The sequence below is a fragment of the Pelodiscus sinensis genome, chromosome 1 (assembly GCF_052426305.1).
Source record: "Pelodiscus sinensis isolate ZL-2025 chromosome 1, ASM5242630v1, whole genome shotgun sequence".
NCBI lineage: Eukaryota > Metazoa > Chordata > Testudines > Trionychidae > Pelodiscus > Pelodiscus sinensis.
Window position 1 is genome coordinate 161,513,426 of NC_143052.1, and position 23,622 is coordinate 161,537,047.

Consider the following 23,622-nt stretch of genomic DNA (forward strand, 5'->3'; position numbering starts at 1 on the left):
TCCCCGGGAGTGGCGATTTCTTACCCAGGCAGTCCTGCTGCTGCCAGCGCCGCTCGCTCGCTCTGTCTCCCTTCACTCCCCGCTCTCCACTTGTTGCTTGGCCCCGCGGCCGCCGCTTTCAAAAGCAGCGCGGGGAAAAGAGCCTGCCCCCGGCTCTCCCGCCCACTGGGAAAGGAGCCAGCTGCGGGGAGGAGGCAAATCGCCGCCCGGGCGCTTCAGCCTGACCTTGACCAATCGCCGGCAAAGCTGATCTCTGCTCCGCCAGGGGCCGCGCGGATGTGCTGCAGCCGGGCGCCTTGGCACCTGGCCCGGGCGAGGAGCGCGAGCACCTGGCCCGTAAGGCGGGAGCGGGCGGCGCCGCTCTGCCCTTGCTCGCCCCCGGGCAGCTCCGCGCTCGCCTCTCGGCGGCTCTGCAGCGGGCGAGCCCCCGGCCCCGGCAGGAGGATGGCGCAGGGCAGCAGCAACGCGGACTGGATGGGCTCCCTCGCCCCCGCCCTCAGCACCTTCCCGCTGGCCCATCTGGCCATCCCAGGTACCGCTCCGCACCCAGGGGCGCCAGGAGGGCAGGGCGGCGGGTTGAGGCACCCGAGATGCCCGCACCCCTGGCAGCAGCGTGCTGGGGGAGGGGGGTGCTGTTGGGGGGCAGGGCGGCTCTGGAGCCGTACGCGGGGCAGGCAGCGCGGAGGAGGGACCCCGTTGCCCGCCCCGCACAGGGCTCCCCCCTAGCGGTGGGGCTGCCTCCGGTTTCGCCCCGGGATGGGCTGGGAACTGCTCCGCACAATCTGTCGCGGAGGGGGCGGCATCGGTGCCCGCCCTGGGTGTAAAGAGACTTGATCCTCGTGCAATCTGTCAGGGTTAGGAGCTGCAGTGTGAACGCACCTGCTGATTTTTTTTGCGGGGGGGGGGAGGAGGGAGGCTGATTATTTGGGGGCTTCCCCCCAAAACCCGTGCAAAGTCTGCCTTCGTTATCCCTTTGAGCACCCAGCTCCAGCAGCAGATTTGAGAAATCCCCCCCCCCCAATTTTGACCTGCTCTGGGCTGGGCTGTGTGTGTCTTGCCTCGATTTAATTTTGGGATTGTTCGAAACAAGTGCGCCCGGGGTTACTTGCGACTTGCTGCGATATTTCCCGGGTGGTGTCATCACCTTCTGCTGTTGAGGATCAGCTGATCACCCGCTGAGGGCAAGAAACATTCTCTCATCCCACGCACCTCTAGGGTGTACTATTGCACAAGTGGGTAAATTATTGAAGAGGGAGTGATCTTTCCTCGCAAGCATCCAGCACTGGTTCCTTGTGGGGCCAGGATGCCAGACCAGATGAATCATAGTAGTTCTCTGGCAGGGCCTATGTCTGAACACCTTCCGGAACTGAGGAACGCAGAATCTGTGAGATCATAGAGATTCCATGTGGGGTCTAAATCTCACCCCTAGGATGTTAAAAAAGAATGAGAGTCTAACATACCAGTCTTTCTGTTGAAAGCTTTACAGGAATTGCTCAGATCGCTGTACCATTAAGTCCAGTACCTATTGCTGACTATGACCACCTGCTTCAGAGGATTATCATACAATAGCATTCCCTCACAGAAGCTTACTCCCAACCATCCATTAGTTATAAATTGGTCTGAAACATGAGTTTGTGTCCCTTACATTATTATTTGCATTGTCATATTTGTTATAACCATTCTGGATAGTCTTGTTATCCAACTAAAATATACTATGCCAGGGCAGGATAGAACGGGCAAAAACAAATAATTTAAAAAAACCCCACTATCACCGCACAATAATTTTCAGGAAAACACTAGCTCTTTCTTCAGTTTGCCAGAAATAAAATCTCAGCGCTGTAAAGCAAGTATTTTTACGTGGTTTACGGAAGATTTGTTTTATTCTTTTAGCAGTAAAAATTGTGTCTGAATACTAGAACATAAGAACAGCCATATTGGGTCAGATCAAAGGTCGATCTAGCCTAGTATCTTCTGACAGTGACCAATAGCCACCGATGGACCTGTCCATGGATTTATCTAGTTATTTTTTTTAACCCTTTTATAGTCTTGGATTTCACAACATTCTCTGTCAAGGAGTTCTATATGTTGACTGTGCATTGTGTTTGAAGTACTTCCTTTTGTTTGTTTTAATCTTGTTCTCTATTAAATTCATTTGTTTAATCCCTAGTTCTTGTGTTATGGAAAGGAGTAAATAACTCTTCTTCATTCACTTTTTTCACACCAGTCATGATTTTATAGACCTCTTGTCTCTTTTCCAAGCTTTTCTCTCTCCTCATCTGGCAGCCATTCCAGACCCCTAATCATTTTGTTCTGAACTCTTTCTAATGCCAAGATACTGTTTTGAAGATGAGGTAACCATATCTGCACGCAGTATTCAAGATAATGGTGCTGTCTACACTGCAGGAAGTTGAAAGAACACTCTTCCTTCGACTTCCCTTACTCCTGCTGAAAGCAGAGTTATTGGCATCGACTGGAGTGCCCCCTCGCTTTGAATTAGCGGTCTTAACTAGACCACTAATTCGAACCATGGAAGATCAATAGCAGCAGCTTTGATCTTCCTCTGTAGTGTAGACGTACCCTTATGCTGCTTCAGAAATATCAGGCTTACCTTAGTTCCTTCTAGTTTGGGAAGAGTTTGAGTCAGTCCTGATTTTCTTCTAATTTATCTATCATTCAGACACTTGGTACAAATAACGTTAGGCTTACATGTGAGATCATACAACATTTGCTTCCACTGTTCATATTTTGTGTTTGGCTGCCTAAGTTGCAATATTTTTGTTAAATATTTTTGTTCCCGAATGACCTGAAAGCTTTCAAAAGAGAATAACTAATAATTTACTTTTGTAAAGTATTTTTCAAATGCACTTCTCATTTGTGCTAAAAATAAAGAACGTGAATTTCAAAAACATTTTCAATGATGCTTGTTGCCTGTGCAAATACCTATAAATGACAAGTAATATAACTCCACCTGTCACAGCAAACTAGTGCTTAGACTTATGTAAACAACCATGCAAGTGTCATCTTCCTAGCCTTTGACCAGCTCTCATCCAAGTGAGAGATTTTGTAGATGGCTTCTATTTGTAAAAACAGATCAATAAAACATGAGAGAGAAACCACAGCGAACAACATATTCAGAAACTAAACTTTCTAGTACTGGCAAAGTCTAAATTGGACTACAAATACTTACTCAAGTTTTGTAAAGGTAAATTCTAGTTGATATCTGTTTGAAATATGGGAACAGGTGTGTATTTCAAACAGATTCCATCTCTGAAAGAACTGATGTTTTATCTGTACTGTTTCCTTTCCTGCTCCCATACTCTAATTCTTTTAATGTTACTTTTGAAAGATGTTTTTCATCTTGTTAAGTAGGGCTGAAGGCAGGCTGGGGCGATACTTAATTATTAATAACTTATGATGTTCTTAGCCATGAGCAATACTGATGAGTAATGTAAAAATGATCCCTACTACATATATTAATTAGTCATTCAAAATGAATGCTTTATAGTAGAGACTGCTTGTGTTGCTTTGTAGAGCAAAGGTCACCGTGTAATTGAAAGCCAGCTTAATATTTTTATATTTAGCAGATTCAAGTATAGGGGGCACTATTAAAATATTGTCTCTTATGCCTATTTGGTTGCACTGTCTCATTGTACTTAGTAATCTAACTCTTCACAGCACTTTTCATCTATAGACGCCGCAGCACTTCACAAAGTAGGTTAGTGTCATCACCTCCATTTTGCAGAGGGAAAAACGGAGATTCAAGAAAGGGAAATGTCTAAGGCCAATGGCAGAGCCAGGCATTGAGCCCAAGTTTCCTTACACACAGTCTGGTGCTCTATCCATTAGGCTGCACTGAACAGGGAGAGCCTTGCAGCAACATTTATTACTTGTAAACATCACCTGTGAAAATTTCTAGTGCCGACTGCAATTAGGTTGCATCTTAGGTTTCATTTTTCTACTCTGCTTACATACATCACTGCCAAGTTCCTTACAATAGTCTCCTAAAGACATCGTAACCTCCCCAGTATGGATAGTGTGGCAAATTCATTGAAGTGCTAGCCATTGTCATAGGAAGCCTTTAGTATGCTCCAGGAGATGCAATCCCTTGGAGTCTCAATCAACTGGGACCTGAGGCACTCTAACTACAACTCCCATGAAGCCCTAGAGCAGCTCAGCTACAGGCAGTTCACTGTTGAACTTACCCAAAACATTGTCACAATATGTCTATATGTCATTTTAATTGTAGATAAAGCCGCCTTAGGAAAGGGATTCAAGCAGCTGACAGCAATGTGTGGGTTTATTAAGGAATACTGAGTCAGGATCATGACCATGGAGGGAGGCTTTATTATTTGAAATAAGGAATACACATTTCTGCTCCACACAGTGCTGATGTGGAATAGCTGCCTCAGAAGACTAACTCCTTCCGCTGAAAAAATCAGTTGTTCATTCCTCTTTTTAGAGAGAAAAGGGCAAGCGTGTCTGACTACCTGAAGATCTGAACATGTTGAGCTCTTGTTTTGTATGTTCAAAGTAATGTTGTGATTTTTCACAGAACCATAACATTTTATTGAACAAAAGAGATTCCATAGTTTGGGATTTATCTAATCCGACAGGACAAAATGCTGGAAAATGTCTGTGGAGAACAATCCTTCATAGACTAGGCTGGATAACTGAAAGACTTAAGTGCCTTCAACACCTACTAAAAACAATACCCAAGAAAGAAACTGAGCCAAACAGTAAAGTCTAGGGCTCCTCGTGGAGTGCATGCTACCAGTAACCCTTTGATTTTAAATCAAGGAATTACCTAATTTGAGGGCATTTGTTCCTTTCATCCTCCAAATATCCCATCTTTTGGGACTGCTTGGGAATACAAGAAAAAGGATATGTTTAATTAAACTGATAGCTGGAACATTCAAAATGCATAAAATAAATACTTTTACACACAACACACAGACAGTGGAGCTCAATTCTTAGATATTTGACAGTACTCAAAAGCAGATTAGACATGTATACAGAACACACAATATCCAGAGTTTTAACAATAAATACTATTTTTATAAGTAAGAGATTTAAGGTGGATTAATCCTGTTGCTTAAAAGGTATAAGCCAACCTCTAGCTATTAAATGGACTAGAAAGAAATGTTCCCTGGGTACAGGTTATTGCCTGTTTCTGACTTTGAAGCAACTGGTGATGGCCTCAGTTGAGACAGACTGGTAGTTAAATTCAGTGAGGCAGTTCCTATATTGATTTAACCTGAAATCAAGGTACAGTATCCTTTAAGAAATTTGAACCCAGATTTGAATTTTGTTCTATGCTACACAGCTGAGCTTTGTTTACCTCTGCAGTTTCACTGTAGGCTCTACTCATGTTTTTACTAAATATGGAATAGATCTGAAAATATATATATATATCAAGAATAAAATGCAGGGTAACTTATTCTTTTTGTAGAAAGAGAGGAAAAAAAGCAATCAAAAATTAACTCACCATTATAATGTGATACACTTAAGTAGATGTAGTTTGCTGATAAAATTTGTCAATTTCATTAACCTAATTCTCTTGAAAATATGTCCATTTTATTGAAAATGTATCTAATCCACATGAAGATTAGTTTAAAATTGGCATTTGTGAAGGCTTTCTAACACGAATACAAGATATAAAAGGGTATTGTGGTTCTCAAAAAAGGAACAAATGTTTCAGCACAAAAATACTGTATATGAAAAAGAGAGCCATTTGTACATTTCTTTGCCTTCTACCATCTCGTAACAAAAGTAATCCATCTTGTATATTTATTAGTATTCTTCTTTTCTGCATTATAAATGTGAGAAGTGATATCTCTGACAAAACTTTGCTTATGCTACTTTTCCAGCGCAGTAAATAAAACTTTTTAAAGAATATACCAAGAATGGCTAATCACTGAATTGATCATTTTGCAAAATACAAAATAATTGGGGGCATGGTTTTATGGTAGTTGTACTTTCAATGAATTGTCTTTCTAAACATTTTCTCCAATAATACAGTTCAGATTTGATATCTGGCCAGAAGCCTGGGATCTTTGTTGGTATTTGTGGAATGGTCTAGCTAGCTTCCCAATTTCATCAGACTGACATAATTCTTTGTACTAGGACAGGATGAACTTTCTGTTTGTTCTCTGGCACACTGTTCTTTCTTCCTGCAGTCCTAATCACCTATTCAGGTCACGATAAGATGCTGTCTCCATTGTTCAATGAGCCAGCAAAGCAAGTTGGCAGATATACATTTGCAATATTATTGAGCAGTTTGTTAGTCCAGCCTTCCACACATTGGATCATAGTGAAGAGCAAAAGAGTTGTCTATTTTGCTCCTTAGATGCGGGGGAGAAGGGGATTCACTGGAGATGGTCATAACTTAGATTAAAGAATGGGACAGTAGGGTATTAATTTTGTCCTAGCTAGTATGTTTTGGCTCAGAAGAGTGGCATTCACAGCAGGCAGACTTGGTTTCATAGCAATTATAAATGGAAAAGACCTATTGTGAGCTTAGCCCTAGTTCCACTGTGATGATTAACGGTAATATCCTTTTCTATTGAACTGGTAGAATGTTAGCCTAAAAATTACATTCCTGATAATTATTTGCCTGCTTTCTAAGTCAAATTATGGCTTCTCTAGCAGGGATGCTGTAAAGAGGCACTGACTTCATGAATACCTCCCACCAGCGGAGGATGACACCACAGACCTTTCTTCACCCTTGCTGCTCCTTTTAGGATGTTCATCAACCTTTGTGAGTCCTAAGCAGTTTGGCCCCCAGCCAACTCACAAAGTCCAAGTGAACCCCTTCGAGGCTTTGAAATAGTCCAATAAATAAATAATCTGTTTTCCCTCACTAGGGTTTCCACCCCTTTGCTAAGATGCCCAGACAAGCCCCGTTTCCTTTTGTATGTTTATGCCACTTGACCAGTGGCAGGGGAAACCCAGGGACCGTGCACACTGTAGTCACTTCAAGAATTTACTGCTATTTCCGTGGGCCTCTTCCTTCCAGGGATTTCTAGCTCAGCCCTAGTTCAGGGTCTTCTCTCTCTGTAGTCACAGCTGTGTAAGTTTAGATAGCCATTAACTCTGTCTAATGGTTAGTCTTTTTTGGCGAGAGACCCCTTCTTCGTGCCTCTGGTCTCAAATAGCAACTGCATGGCTAAGGCTTGGCAGCTCCTTTTATCTGGGCCAGCAAGACCCGGATTGGCTGTCACTAACCCCTCTAGCCCTTGGAATGCCAGGTTTCTCTAGCTTCCAAAATGGCTTCTCCAGAGCATCCTCTCTTGACAAACTTGGAAAACCCACTTTTGCTGCTGTTTTTCTCTCAGTTCACTGCTTCTTCCAGTAGGTGTAGTAGAACCAGGAGAGCCTTAGCTGGGAATCACAGAGGTTGAATATACCCCAGCACAGATGTAATGTGTTATTAGAGGGGAATCAAACCCTTTCTCTCATAAGTACATGGAATGGTCATATCTGTGCTCCAGAAAGAGGACTGGCTACAAGGGTTGTGCTTCGAATGCATTGACTACATGGAATTAAAAGAGACAGTAATTTTTTGTGGTCTCCATATCCAGAGGAAGATGTAACATCTGCTAGCACTAAGTCTTGGTGGTGAATTGCATCTCCTGCCTGGTGTGGCTCCTCTCCCCAGAGGAAATATTAAGTCTTGTAATTTTGGCACACATCTGGAGCTACTGTGTGCTTTTCTTTCTTTACCATATCAGACTTTATATTAGTAAATTGAGCTATGCTTGGTACTGGCTAGAGGCATGGTGCTGGCAGAGTGCTAAGGCAGGTACTGTGTTTAGAGATAAGAAGGCAGCTCTTCAGTGACTGGTTTTGACTGATTTACCATGGCCTTTCCTATAGACTTGGTATTAGAACACTTGCTGGTGCACGGACTGGAGGTATGCAAGAATTTGATGGGCCTCAGCTATGTACTTAGTGTTTGGTATGTGTAATGCCTTGGGCTTCACAATGCCTCACCTGCCCCTTGAAGTGAAAAAGTGTGAGGATTTTGGTTTTCTGCTGTCTTAGGAGGAGCAAAGTCTATGTACTTCCTGTCTCGGACCTCTCCACCTTGTATGTGCATTCAAGAATAGCCAGGATCTTGCTCCTTTGGTTCTAAGCATGGGATGGAACTCAACCATAACATGGCTCAGTGGAGACTGGATGGTTCCAAAGACGGATACCAGAGTTTATGCTGCACATGGAGACTGGAAGAGAGTACCAGCCCTCCTGTCCACCCCTTCACCAGTTTCCAGTCTCCCCTGCTCTCCAGGCTCCCATTCCCACTCTCTTTGCCCAACCACTCGGTCAGTTTCTCTTTCACCATCTGCAGTTTCTCTCCCCAGATTGCTTGTCCAGATCTACTCCCTTCCCTGTCTGCATTCTATTCGTGTAATTTCCTCCTCCGCAATGCCTGGGTGCCTGCAGGGGATCACTGAGAATGAGAGAGAGTCCCTGCTCTTAGGGCCATTGCCTGGGCCCAGCTTAGAGCAGCCATTACATAGAGCAGCCGTGGCAAACCCGCGAGCCACATGCGGCTCTTTTCCCCCCCAAGGTGCGGCTAGTGAAGCGCCCCCCCCCTCCCGGTCTTGTAAAGCTGCCCCACACACCTGAAAACTGGGGCAGGGGAGCCGTCCAGTGCGGCCATTAAAGATGGAGCATTAAAGATAGCGTCGGCCCCGGTTCTTCGCACTGGATCCACTGATATCTTGGCTCTTTGCCTGGAATGAGTTGGCCACTCCTGACACAGAGGGTCTGATTTCACTGCTGTACTAGCTCTGGATTGGAGAAAGTATGCTCAGTTTCTCTGCAGGTGTAGCACATGCTCAGTCCACCCACACAATGGAGTTTTGAGCTGATGGAGCATATTCAGTGAGATATTTTAGCTGCTAGACTCTGTCCCTAATGAGTATGTGATTTTTATAACTTAGGGCCGGGTTTGAACAGATTTTCACAGAAAGGGCGGAAGGCACATACCCATTTAAAATATCTGCTAAATATCAAAGCCCACTCTAAAGCACAGAGGCACCCGAGTTGTAAAAAGAAAAAGTTCCTGGAATCTGTTAACATGCACAAAAGCAGTGCATTTTCCCCTAGCCACATTCTCAAAAGGTCTTAACAATTTTGGCTGAAATTTTCTAAAAAATTATTAAACCTGATGGAGACAACTCAGCCCCAACAACTAAAGCATGGCAATATTATGAAGGGTCTTACAATTGGGGAAGTTTTCAAGCAACTTTAATAGACAATATTACCAGCCTCACCTGTGAAAAAGAGTATCAGTTACGCAGAACATAAAGGCATGTGTCCTAATAAAGTGCACTTTGGTTTATTGATTTCACAAGAACCTGTTTAAGGGCAAATAGTTCCAAATTCTGAATGGATGAAATTATGAAAAAGAGGTCATATTGCCTATGTAGCATGCGGTGTGCATGGCATACCTGAAATGGGTGCAACTGTGCACAACTATTTCAGCACCTCCCAAAGGTGGGTGTAGCCAAGATATTTGTGACGTCTGGGTAATTACTGAGAGCATGTTGCCTGGATGGCTTGCATTTTAACTGGCTACATTAAATGAAAGTATTAGTTAAAAGGAAGCCGTGATAGATTCTTAGGACGAAAACTGGAAGACAAGTGATTCTGGTTCTGTGGTTGGGGGGAGGGGCACTTTCTCTGTGCCAGTTTCTCTATCTTCATTTATAAGACCCTTTGCCCATAAGAATTTGCCCCTCTTCCTCCCCCCCCCCCCCCCACCTCCCAGAGTGGTAGATGGTCTTGACCCTATAGCCCCATTCAAGTAGGGAGCAACATGAAACTGCAGCTGGATCTCCAGAGGAGCCCTGATGGAATAAGCTGCTGACTGAGGGGATCCTGTCATTGCTTCAGTGCACAGACAGCTGAGCTGACCATCTGTTTGATTAAAGATTGGACTCTCATGATAGGTGAAGCATATGAAATTTGGAAAAGAAAAGATCAAAAATAGATGCAAGGCTAACTTCTTTAATATCCATTCCTTGGTTTCCTGCCCAAATCAGTGGTCATTCTCCAAGCAATGATGCATTATCCACTAAAGGAAAATAATCTCACAGCAGTGATGGAAACCTGATATGAAATGTTGGATACCAGCTTCTGAATAGTAGGTCTTAAAAAGAGCCTCTCCTGGTAGCCAGGTTATCCCAGAACTGCTTACTGTGGAATTTCTTGCACCTTTCCCCATAAACAACTGATGCTTGCTGTGGTGGTTCCCTAGTACATTTTTTAGTATCTCAGATGATTTCCTAAGGAGAAGGATTAATTCCATCACAAATGAATCTTCCTGTTTTCTTTTTCAATTCCAACTTAAGTCTTTACTGTTCATTGCTTCGCCTCACAAAATGTGGGGAGATGGTTAAGATCCAGTGTGGAAATTGATCGTTTTGGTCAGTGTGCAGCCACTCAGGAGAAATTCAGATGTTGCCCAGCTGATAAGCAGAATACCCACACCTAGGTTTTGTGTTTCTATTGGTGATGTGTAATTCACACATGCCTCAGTGCACATAAAAAAAATTATTCTGCACGTGGGTGCAAAAAAACCTCACATGGATGGAAAAAATTAGAAGGAACATTTCCTGACATTACCATTTCCACTGTTCTAACTGCGAGCCAGGAAGTTATTTGATTTCTCACTTTACTTTCCCTGAGGGACCATCTGTCCATAAATGAAGTTGTGAGTTAAAAGTTCTGAGTTCCCTGCAGGCGAAGGCATAATCTAGAGATCATGAACAGGGAGCACACAAGTACCAAAATATTCCATTTTCTCCCATTGCAATGAAAATAATTGATTCAGTGGAGAGGCCAGTGGAGTCTTAACAAACTGTGGCTATGCTAACGCAATATGATTCTGTTTTCTAAGGAGGATCCAGGGCCAAAAATACTCCAAGATTCAACTCCTCTGTTCACTCATGAAGCAGGAACAAGAGTGTAAGTTTTTGCCAACCACTTCCTTCTGAGCCTCAATGCAGGCTCAAGGTAGCAGAGGATAGTATAACCTCCATGTCTTGCTCTGTTCAGCTGAGACAGCCAGTTGTGCTGGTGGTTTTCACAATGCTGACAGCAATATGCTAAGTAATAGACCTAGGTCACAAAATCCATTTGGCACAGGCCAGCCAACAGCTGACAGCCAATAACTGTGGGTTGCATTTGAGCCAGTGAGATAGAAAAGGAAATTAACATACAGTATTGTGTTTCTGACAAGTATTTCTTCAACAGCTTTTTCCCCACTAATTCAGCAAAATACCCTATGCCTGAACTGAAAGGACATAATTCTAGGAAGCTTTTAAGTTACTAGGCTTTGTGTTCCCCTATTGAATTGCTGTATTACAATTAACTAAGGAATTGTATTAAAATACTATTAAAGATGGACATGCTTACTTACATAGTTTATGAGAGACACATAGTTAATCATGACTATGACAGTTATTACCTCCCTCCCCCTCTCTTGCCTGGTAACATGCAAGTCAAATGTGCTATTCAAAATAGATTAGTAAAGATGTTTTAAGCCACTAATCTTTTGATTAGAAAATCTGGATTGTTCATGACCTGTATCCTGAAGCCTTTAGGGTTTGTCAGAGGTTCTTCTGTCTCACAACAGACCTCATGACTGGTACAGAGCAGGTCTGGCCCTTGCAAAATAGCAGAATATTGTTCTTTCCTTGGCCATTTCTAGGGTAGCTTTTCCATGATGGCTTCTAGATCTGTTACTTTTGAAGCTTTGACTGGTGTATTTCCAGATGCTTTTGATTGTGTTTTGTGCTGTATCTATATATTTTTGGTTACCAATGGTAAATGTATTTTAGGTGGAGACAAAATCTTGCCCTAAGAAGTTTGGCATCAATGCAGCTAAGGTAATCCTAGAATTAACACCAGAGTCCACAACTGACATTTTAATGCTGTTAATAGGCTGGTGCGGTTCATGGACCCAGCCAGGTACTCACTGAAATGTTATATACAAAGTTCTTTATGTTCCAGTAATCAGACCATAGATGTCAGCAATGAGAAAAATCTTTCTGCTAATCCAGTCCATTTCCCTGAAAATGCAGCAGTATTTCCATCAGTATTGTCTGGTGTTGAAGTCCAGCCTGGTTCTAAAAACCCTATGAAAAGGGGTTTCCACCACTTATTTAGACTAGTCCACAGCCTAATATTGGTTACTGCCAAGAAAGCTAGATTAGTAGTGGATGATATTAGATATGTTTTTGTCCAGAAAAGAGAATATTATATTTCAGTGTATAGACAATATATTTTGCACTTGATGTTTGATTTATCTTGGAAGATTTCAAAGCCTTTTACACATGTACTAATCTTCACAACATCCTTGTTAGGGTAAAGTACAGATTAGTTCACTGACATGTTTAAGGTCACACAGGAAGTCATTAACTGACTAGGACCTAGAATTCTTGCTTCAACCCACACCCTATTCTAATCAAAAGACAATGTTTTCTCATTGTCACCTTTATGCAGTGACAAGAAAAAGGAATACATAAAGTTCACTTCTTGATCATTTTTTATTTTCACTGTTTCATGTGAGTTAAGTTTAAGACGGAATACCAATTTTTGTAGTTTAACTGCATTGGCTTGATTTAACTGATTGATTTGACCTGTTAATTTGACTACATGAATCTAAGGAACATGAAAAATGTGAGAAATTGACAAGTTAGAAACAGTTGCAGATGTGGAGCTAAAAAGCTGCTTCTTGACAACTGAAACAAAAAGAGTAGAACAAAAACACTTAAATTGTGTGCCTTTATTATTTTTCATTATTCAACACACAATTAACTTGGGAATTAACGTAGACAGTGGGAGTGACAAAGCAGGCATGAATTTACAGTTGCACTTGCTAGGATTAAATTACAACAGCTTTCTATCGTAGTAACAATCTGGTGTTAAGAAGGAATGTAACCATGATGTAGTGTTCTTAAGTTGAATGTCTGGGCAGACATGAGGGATAGGGGGAGGTGAATAGCTTTCTATGATGTAGCCAACCTTTGCTGGGGGAGAAATAGGCTAGAGACCATTTCGTAATCTATGCTTTCCTATGATTCCAAATGAAGCCTTGATATCTAGGGGTATTGACAGTGAGGCTGAGTTTGAAGCTGCAGCACCAAAGCAATTCTAATGCTATTATTATCTGAATACTAATAACATCTAATGTCACAAAATGCCAGTTTTTCCCCAGTCCACCATAGTAGAGCTGGTTCTGATTTGAGATTTAGAGGGCCTGAGTTCTGTTCTCCACTGTGCCTCCGGTCTGCAGAAAGATTTGAGCAAGACCCTGGAGCTTTTAGTGCCTCATTTTTTGATCTGTAAAATGGGTTTTTAATTGTTAACATACTTGTCCACCCTCAACAGTATTCCATTGTTAGTGATACATTTGTAGGTGTTCATGAGTGCTTGGACTCAGTTTGATTGGATTAGATGTTTGTGTGCTTTATGAAACGTGAGGCTACTCCGTGATTACACCCCCATCTGTCTAATGCCACGTGCATGGAGGTAGCTTGAAAAACACAAGACTCTGATGCCATTACTTACCTCCAGTTCTGGGAATCATCCCTTTGTTTTATACCAGTTGCATTTATCCTGTTTTAAATACTGCACTCTGCAATAGGGTCTTGTAATTACAAAATATGAAATCAGACTTGTGGGGAACAATCCTTCACTCTGCAGGGCAAGCAATGTAAAATAGCTTTGTTTTCTTGCAACTACAAAATTATTACTCTCCTGTCTTCTCCCTTATTGCACCATGCTGATGGCAGAGGAGAGATTCCTCCCACGCATATACACCCACATATACACAACAATGTGTGGAGTTACACAGTGGAGGGGAGCCTCTTATGCTTATTATTGTTGGCATGCTGTGGGAACTTGGAAACTGATGTTTGACTTGTGAAAAGTGTATTCTTTCACGTGGATTTAATAACCCTAATTAAATAATCCAGTTGAGATCATAATCTCATTTACAACTCTGATACTTCATGACAGGAAATATATTAGTCTTCAAGTGAGCACATGCATGCACACCCAAGAAATGCTTATCAAATAGACAGGGCACATGAAGTCTCTTTTTAAAAGCAAATTAAGAACCTTAATAATGTCTTACAGAGCACAGATGGGGGAAAGAATCAGACAAGGAGATTGTTCAGGAGGATTCAGGGAGGTGGCAGGAGAATTGTTGGGTTTTTCAGGGAGGGGAGAGATGGGATTCAAGGAATGTTGGCACCTGTAATATACTACAATATTACGTAGTCTGGCGGAGTCAGTGCACACTCCATCTATTTCAGCAAAGTGGACAGAAAGAGCTGATGGAGTTAGCATTCCAGGGCAGCATCCTCCGAGATTCAGCCTGGTGATAGGACCAGGGCTATTTGGATGTAGTTTGGTCTTCCAGTTCCAGTCCTAACAGCAGGAATTCCTGTCTCCTTCAGGGAATGTCTAGTGGGCATAGCCTATCAGAGAAGCTGCAAACTGTTCATTGGGAGGTCGAAGGAGCCAGGTAATGGAGAGGCTAGAGCCACAGCTCACTGTGGTGGATGTTGGGACTCTAGCTAAACCTGGAGTTTCGGCTGGCAGATTTCTTCTATCACAAGATTTGCTCAATGTTGCCTCTGACAGGTGACTCCAGGGTTGCCTCTAAGTGCTGTTTTTTTGGCCTTGCCTCTCCTCAGTATTACTGCCCCAATTAAGATCAGCCTTCCTTAGGTGCTTCATACTGCCATCAAGCGAGGGCTTCTTCAGCGGCTCCCAGCCACCCTCCTCTTGCATGCCCTGCAAGCGGTAACAGGGGAGCCCTACTCTGCAATAGGTTTTTTTTAAAATTACTTTCTTACTAGGTTCTTTATTGCTACTTTTTTATTAGACTTGTGAGGGGTTGAGCTCTATTTGTGAGTGTTACTTAGTGCTTAGGGGCATGATTGCCCTGTCAGATTCTGTCACATGTCCATACTGCTGACATCCTGCATGACGGGCACATTCCCTTCTCTCATGCAGAGACTGGGTGGGGCAGCAGGATGATAGCTCAGGTCACCTTCCTGCATTTTTACAAGGTCAGTAATGATCCCATGTCACTGCCAGCAAAAAGACTGTGCAGTGGTCTGTTTTAAATGAGTTTGCTTTCAGTCCTGTGCCTGGAATAGCGGTATCGACTAATACCAAAAAAAAAACAAAAAAAAATCATTACAGCGGATACTACCTGATACCTGGTTGTATCAGTCAGCAGAAAGGCCAAGGATTAGTTGAGCATGAAGACAGTTCAGTCATCTGATGCCCAGAAATGATTCATCACGGTCAAGGCCTGAGACTGATTGGCTGTGCAATCTGAGGATTTTTCATTTAGCCGCTGCTGGAGGCATCTGTCCCATAGAATGACCAAGATTTTAGGGTCTCAGTTTGTTTTCCCATGGTCAAGTGTAATTTTAAGTAACTGTTGACAGTTATTATAGTAAGACTGTAATAAATACTTTATTAGAAGATAATCTTGGTTCATTCTAGTGCTCAGTGCTGTCTTCATCTATTAGCATGAGATCAGATTCAAACCCTTGTGTCCACATAGTGGAAGCACTGTAAAAATAGTTGGCTTGTTTCCTGGTTGGACAGAGGAGTATGAACATAGAAGATGAGAATGGGACAGCAGATTCTCCTTATGATGGCTATTCATTATTCTATCATCATCTAGACCAGTGTTTCTTAAACTGTGTTCCACCGCGAGGCAGTCGGAGGTGTGCCGCAAAAAACAACAGAATTCAAAATGGCCACCCTTAAAGGGGCAAACGACCTTTTTTTCTCAATAACTTTCCCCTAACCCCCTTTCCCCCTGTACTTTTTTGTTTGTTTGTTTCCTCAACAAAAAATCCTTGGTGTTCCTCATTAAAAAATATTATTGCTTGGTGTTCCTCAGTCTTAAAAAGTTTAAGAAACACTGATCTAGACTATTATTCTAGTCATTGTACAAACATCTCTTAAGAGATTGTTCTAACCCTAAAAATCTATCAGGTATGAATAGATAAGACATAAAGATAGGACATAGATAAGGAAGTGGTATTTCCATTTTACAGATGGGGAAAAATTGAGGCATAAAGATGAAGTGGTTTACCCAAGGTAATACAAAATGTCCTATGACAGAGCCAAGAATTGACCTCAAATCTCCTGAATCCCAATCTAGTACCTTATCACTAGACCTTTTCCCATGGAGGACAGATGCTATAACATTCAAATGATTATTTTTGTAATCTCTAGGATCACATGATTCTTTCAGCTACTGGGTGGATGAGAAATCTCCTGTGGGACCTGACCAAGCCACAGCAATCAAACGTTTGGCTAAAATTTCTTTGGTGAAGAAGCTGATGAAGAAATGGTCAGTGACTCAAAACCTAACCTTCAAAGAACAGCTAGAAGGTGGGATCCGCTACTTTGATCTGCGTGTATCTTCCAAACCGGGAGAAGTGGGAGAGGAGATCTACTTCATACATGGCTTGTTTGGCATCAAAGTATGGGACGGACTGATGGAAATAAACACCTTCCTCACCCAGCATCCCAAAGAAGTCGTCTTCTTGGATTTCAATCACTTCTATGCCATGGAATACCGGCACCACATATATCTGATTAACAGGATCCAGGAAGCATTTGGGTCAACACTTTGCACAATGGAACATGTAGAAAATATGACCTTGCAGTACCTGTGGGAGAAGAGTCAACAGGTGGGGAAAGGCATGTAATGAGTCTAAACCCAAAATGTTACCATTCAAATGATAAAGCATGTCTAATAAGATTCCAAGCATTTTAGTTGTTTATTTGCTTATGGTGGCGTCAGGGCCAGGGCCTCATTTTTAAGGAATTCACAAATATGCAAGACAGAAACAAGCTTGCATATGTAATTGATCTTCTGTGAAGCGTTGCCTTGGTGTTTGTGAGGGCACCTTGTCCTCCAGTAATTAGCCCACACAAAGAAAAAGAATTTTAATTCTACAGATAGTTAATACATAATCACTTCTCACCTGTGTTTTAGGAGAAAACCATCTGTGTTCCATCCATGTTGGTGCTTGAGATGGTGACTATAATGTTTGTTGATTTCAGCTCACTAATGCACAGTCTTGAAGAAAAAGATTCCCCATGCTTCTATTTAATTCTTTAGTGATAGTCATGTGTGTGCTATCTTCACTTTGCTTATAGGATTCTACTTGATTAAGGCAAGGAACCCCAAGTCAAATCAGATAATGAAAGGTGTTCTGGTTTAGCTCCATTTCCTTTAAAAACTTCTAGGATGTTCAGCTGCATATAGAGGCAAACAGTATGATTCCAGCTTGAAACTCTCTGAGGTGCTGAATTAGAATGCTGAATCCAAACTTAGGGTACGTCTAGACTACCGCGTTTTGTCGACGGAAGTTTTGTCGACAGATACTGTCGACAAAACTTCCATCGACAAAGAGCGTCCAGACACATTGAGTTCTGTCGACAAAGCAAGCTGCTTTGTCGACAGAACTCCGTAGTCTGGACGCAATGTTACAGGCAATAACACCTTCTGTCGACAGAGTTCTGTCGACAGAAGGTGTTATGCCTCGTAAAATGAGGTATACCAGCGTCGACAAAACTGCTGAGTTCTGTCGACGTTATGTCGACAGAACTCAGCGGTAGTGTAGACGCTGGTATAGTTTTGTCGACAAAAGTCCACTTTTGTCGACAAAACTAGGTAGTCTAGACACACTCTTAATGTTAACTGTGGATATGAACGTACCAACTCAAACTTTTCTCAGACAGTCACAACACAGTCAATGTGATGGGTCAAGTCACAGAGATCCCCTTTAAAAACTCACCTGATGAGCTGATCATACCACTGAGCTCACCTACCTGCCCTCTGGGGTGCCCCATCACCCTCTTCTGCTGAGCCAGAACCCCAACCAAGGCACACAGTTGGGGTAACAGCCCATTGCAGAGCAACATAGACACTGAGAGCAGCTCAACTCTGGGAAGGCTTAGTCTCAGGGACTTGACACAACACCCAGGTGCACAGCTCCAGTGAGACCAAAATCCTGAATAAATCCACCTCATGATGAGTAAAGTTTATACAGTGTGAGCTCATGAGATGTTTATCCCTTTTATCAATGAAAGAGAGATTGGCACAGCTCTTGTCCCATCCCCCCATAACAGTTATTTACATTGGGTTTAATAATAAACAAAAATGATTGTATTAAATATAAAAGTAGGATTTAAAGGGTTGCAAATGATAACAGATACAAGTACTCTAAAAATAGTTCTAATAATCTTTTCTCACAAGCTCGACAACCTCCTTGTTTGGGCTTGATCCTTTCACGTATTCAGTCTGAGGTGGGAATTCTTTGTATTCAGCTTCACCCCTTTCACACCTCCGTGGAAAAGTGCCACAGTGAAAATGGGTTCCAGCATCAGGTAACCTGGGCACATCTTAGCAAGACCAATCCTAATCCAAATTTACAGAAAGCACAATACTATTCATGGGTTGTTGTCCTGAGCAATGAGCCATTAAGTTCCTTAAGTACCACTGATGTCTTTCACTAGCATACCTAGATCAATAGGCAGGTTTATACTTGATATTCTAACTTCTAATGCAGGTGTGACACTTGCACACAAATAGAGTGTACACAGGGGGGAATAACAAGCTCTTCGATGATAGGTTACATGCCCGTTTTGCACAAAACATATTCATATTCAAAAACAAAAACTTCATAAAATATGGGAGCATAATGTCCTATATTCACATGGCACCAGGATTAAAATTCTGATATGTTAGCTCCTGAAGGTACAATGCAGATTAGAGCTGACAAAGAGATTGACTTTGGTGTTCCAGTCCATAAATGGCAATGGAACACCAGTATATGATCCAGCTCAGTGTATCACAGCAAGTTAATTTGAATTAAGTTGTACAGTATTTTAGTTCCTAACTTGCCACCATCCTTTTCCTGAGAGAAAAGTAATACTGGCAATGCTGCATGACAAATGTTAAGAGTAAGATTAGATGAATGTTATTTAAGTACAAATTTTAAAATATCGTTTCAATTTCATCCTATAAATTCTCCTTTTTCTCTAGTCCTGAATTTCTAGATAATCAAAATCATTTTCTCATTTCTGGCAATACTTTAGAGAATTAATTGTTTTCAGTGTACTAGTTCAAAGTCAGGAGGCCAGATTTTCACTGGATTATACATATGTATAGTCAGACGTCAATGGAAGGCATGGGTATATTTAATTGCAAATTTTGACCCAGAACATCATGATTCAGTTTAATTTGCATCCTTTTCTATCTTTCCATTATTTAGGTTCTCATTTTCTACCACTACCCTCTGTATCAAGAATATTCTTTCCTATGGCCAGGGAATAAAATACCAGCACCTTGGGCAAACACAACGAACGTGCACAAGCTATTACAGTTCTTAGAGACCACTCTTGGGGAGCGGGCTCAACATGGAACTTTTCATGTTTCTCAAGCTATTCTCACACCCAGGGTCAAAACTATTGCACGGCATCTAATCTGTGGCCTCAAAAATACGCTTGTTCACAGGTAAGGATTTGTCTTGGTTCCACAGCACCTTGTTTGACGTTTTTACATTGCAATTACAATGAATAAGCAAGTAACTACCAAGCCTGTGCTTGAATAATTAACAACATACCAGTAGATGATCTTTCTGGATATATTGTTACTTTCAGTAATCAAATATAAGTATCTGTCTCCCTGAAGTTAAACTAAACCACAAAATATCCCTTTATGTGCAAACATCCCAGGTAACATATTGGTAAGATTGAATTTAGGGTATTGATGAGATGTCAGATAAAGCTCAGCCAGCTAATGTGCTACTACTTTATCAGTTCAATCTGGGAAGTCGAGTCTTTCAGTAGTCAAGAATTATGGGCTTACTTCTCCTGATATTAATACATTTGTTTACAACAGGGTCTCAAATTCCTGGCCGGTGGGCCATCCCTGACCAGAGTAATTTTGCAATCCAGCCCAGGACTCCAGCAGGCCAGGAGGGACCTGTTTGTTACCAGTCCCAAAGCCCCGCCTCTTCCCACTATCACCCTGCCCTCCCCTCCCCCCCCCCCCCGACTCCCCATGGTTCTTTGTCCCCAAGGACCTGGATTTGGGGATCACCAGGAAAACTTGGTGCCACAGCAGCAGTCGCCCCCCCCCCCCGCCCCTCCCCCAATCCCTATGGCAGCAGCCCTGGTGATTCCTGAAGCCATGTCCTTGGGGATGGAGTACCATGGGGTAAGAGGGCAGGGCAATGGTGGGAAGAGCTGGAGCTTGGGGGCCGGTAATGGAGAAGCCCCCTCCCCTTGGCCTACCAGGAGTTCCAGGTCAGATTGCACGATCACTCTAGCCAGGGATGGGCACAGTGGCCAGGAGTTTGAGAGACCTGGTTTACAACAAAAGTAGGGTTTAACCACTTCTTACCAGTTTCTTATCTAGTTTTGACCTAGATAAAGTCACAAGACACCGTTATCAGCCATCCACCAGGTGCAACTTGGTAGATCTTAACAAGATATTCATCTTATCCCTGAAAGTTCCTACATGTAGCCAAGAACAGAGTTAATACAGGCAGTCCCCGACTTACGCGGATCCGACTTATGTCGGATCCGCACTTACGAATGGGGCTTTCTCGCCCCGGAGCTCACAGGCAGCGGTCAGCCACCTTGACCTCCGGGGCGAGAAAAGCTGCTCCTGGTGCCCCTGGTCTGCTGGAGACAGTCCCCAGCAGACCAGGGGCACCGCGAGCAATCCCGCAGCCGTGGCGGGGTCCCGCGCTTCTGAGGCTTTACTCTGGCTCCTGAAACTGACCAGCAGCGGCTGAATCAGGACGCCTGGGGCAGAGGGCTGGGGTGCTGCGGGGTTGGTCCAGTAGTGCCCAGAGCGGCGCTGCGGGACCAACCAGCAGCGCCCCAGCTGCTCTGCCCCAGGGTCCACAACAAAAGCCTGGTCTGCTGGGGGGGGGAGCACACTAGCTGCGCCCCCCCACCCCCCCCAGCAGACCAGGGGCACCGCGAGCAAACCTGCAGCCGTGGCGGGGTCCCGCGCTTCTGAGGCTTTGCTCTGGCAGATTCTTCCTGGAATCAGCTTTGCCAGAGCAAAGCCTCAGAAGCGCGGGACCCCGCCACGGCTGCGGGTTTGCTCGCAGTGCCCCTGGTCTGCTGGAGACCGTCTCCAGCAGACCAGGGGCACCGCGAGCAAAGCGGGTCCCGCGCCAGAGCAAAGCCTCAGAGGCATGGCACCCCGCCGCTGCGGCTTTGCTCCCCGTGTCCCTGGTCTGCTGGGGGGGGGGCACAACTAGTGTGCCCCCCCCCCAGCAGACCAGGCTTTTGTTGTGGACCCTGGGGCAGAGCAGCTGGGGTGCTGCCGGTTGGTCCCGCAGCGCCGCTCTGGGCGCTACTGGACCAACCCCGCAGCACCCCAGCCCTCTGCCCCAGGCGTCCTGATTCAGCCGCTGCTGGTCAGTTTCAGCAGCGGCTGAATCAGGACGCCTGGGGCAGAGCAGCTGGGGTGCTGCTGGGTTGGTCCAGTAGCGCCAAGGAGCCGCGCTACTGGAGCAACCCAGCAGCACCCCAGCTGCTCTGCCCCAGGCGTCCCCAAGTCAGCCGCTGCTGAAACTGACCAGCGCTGACTACAGGAAGCCCCAGGCAGAGTTGCTCTGCCCCGGGCTTCCTGGAATCAGCTGCTGATCAGTTTCAGCAGCAGCTGACTTGGGGTTCTTAAGTTGAATCTGTATGTAAGTCAGAACTGGCGGTCAGTTTCAGCAGCGGCTGACGCCAGTTCCGACTTACATACAGATTTAACTTAAGAACAAACCTACAGTCCCTATCTTGTACGTAACCCGGGGACTGCCTGTATACAATTCATCAACAAATACAGTTTCTTTTAGCATAAGTACAAAGGATGCTCTGAGAGTGGATCATGGTTAATATATTAAGCAGAAGCTTTTAGCCATGATATTGGTTGACAAAATGCAAGATCAAATTCATATCCTTTGTCACAGCAGTGTGATCACAACATCTGGTAGAGACGTTTTTCCCTGCACTCTAGGTAAATCATCTCTAGTATAGCTGGGAGCGTGACTCCCATTCCTGGGAGCCTATGTACTGGGCTGTAACTATCTGTACTCAGGAGTGTATTTTCACACCTCTGAGTGAGAATGTTAGAGCACAGTAACTTGCCTGTGTAGATAAGCCTTTAGACAAGTTAGATGTGTTTCAGTTACCAGGGCCTGATGAAATACATCCTAAGAGCTAACTGAAGAGAAAGCTGAGCCATTAGCAATTATCTTTGAAAATTCATGGGATACAGGAGCAATTCCAGAAGACTGAAAGAGGACAGAAATAGTGTCATTCTATAAAAAGGGGAATAAGGATATTTTAGGGAATTACAAACCAGTCTTCATAACTTCAGTACGCAGAAAGAAAATGGAACAAATAAGTAACCAGTTTGCAAACACCTAGAAGATAATAAGGCAATAAGTAACACTCAGCATGAATTTGTCAAGAACAAATCACAAGAACAAATCAACACAAGAGCCTTCTTTGGCAGGGTAACAAGGTAGGTGTGTGTGTGTGTGTGTGTGTGTGTGTGTGTGTGTGTGTGTGTGTGTGTGTGACGGAGGGAAACTGTACATGTGGTATATCTTGGGTTTTGTACCACTTTTGATAATGTCTTGCACGACCATAGTAGAGAAATACAACCTATATGGGTGCTACTGCAAGGTACCTTTATAACTGGTTGGAAAACCCTTTCCAGAAAGTAGTTATCAGTGGTTCACAGTTGAGCTGGAAGGGCATAATGAGCGGGGTCCTACAGGAATCAGTGCTGGGTCCAGTTCTGTCGAATATCTCCATCAGTGATTTAGATGATGACATGCAGAGTACTCTTATAAAATGTGTGGCTGATACCAAGCTGGGAGGGGTTGCAAATACTCTGGAGGATGGGATTATAACTCAAAATGATCTGGAGAAATGGTCTGAACTAAATAGTATGAAATTCAATAAGAACAAATGCAAAGTACTCCACTTAGGAAGGAACAATCACACTTACAGAATGAGAAATGACTGCCTACAAAGGTGTACTGCAGAAAGGGATCAGGGGTGTGTGTGTGTGTGTGTGTGTGTGTGTGTGTGTGTCATAATGGACTACAAGCTAAATGAGTCAGCAATGTAACACTGTTGTTTAAAAAAAAAAAAAGCAAACATCATTCTGGGATGTGTTAACAAGAGTATTGTAAGCAAGACAGGAGAAGTATTTTTCCTCTCTACACCATGCTGATTTTTATCTCTCTACTCCAAGTGCCCAGTTCTGGGTGCCACATTTCAGGAAAGAGACAAATTGGAAAAAGTCAAGGAAGAAGAAAAATGATCAAGTCTAAAAAACATGACCTTTCATTAAAGATTAAAAAGATTGGGTTTGCTTAGTCTGTCAGATAATACTTAGCTATGTCTCAATTGCAGGGGACTGGACTGGAAGATCTCTCAAGGTCCCTTCTAGTTCTACACTTCTATGATACTATTATTCTGTTTCTTTAAAAGCCCTCCTCAAAGGACCAAAGACTTGCAATCTAAAATACCTGC

At 43.4% G+C, this 23,622-nt stretch overlaps 1 protein-coding gene across 1 annotated transcript in view; it reads left to right on the forward strand.

Annotated features, from left to right (window-relative positions):
- The first annotated feature begins 254 nt into the window (after positions 1–254).
- PLCXD2 (phosphatidylinositol specific phospholipase C X domain containing 2) overlaps positions 255–23,622 on the forward strand; it is a 28,842-nt gene continuing 5,474 nt past the window's right edge. Inside the window, exons 1-3 of the mRNA XM_006116853.5 lie at positions 255–532; positions 16,282–16,742; positions 19,335–19,576. Coding sequence (XP_006116915.2) covers positions 277–532; positions 16,282–16,742; positions 19,335–19,576 — 959 coding nt within the window. The 5' untranslated portion in view covers positions 255–276. The remainder of the gene's footprint in view (positions 533–16,281; positions 16,743–19,334; positions 19,577–23,622) is intronic.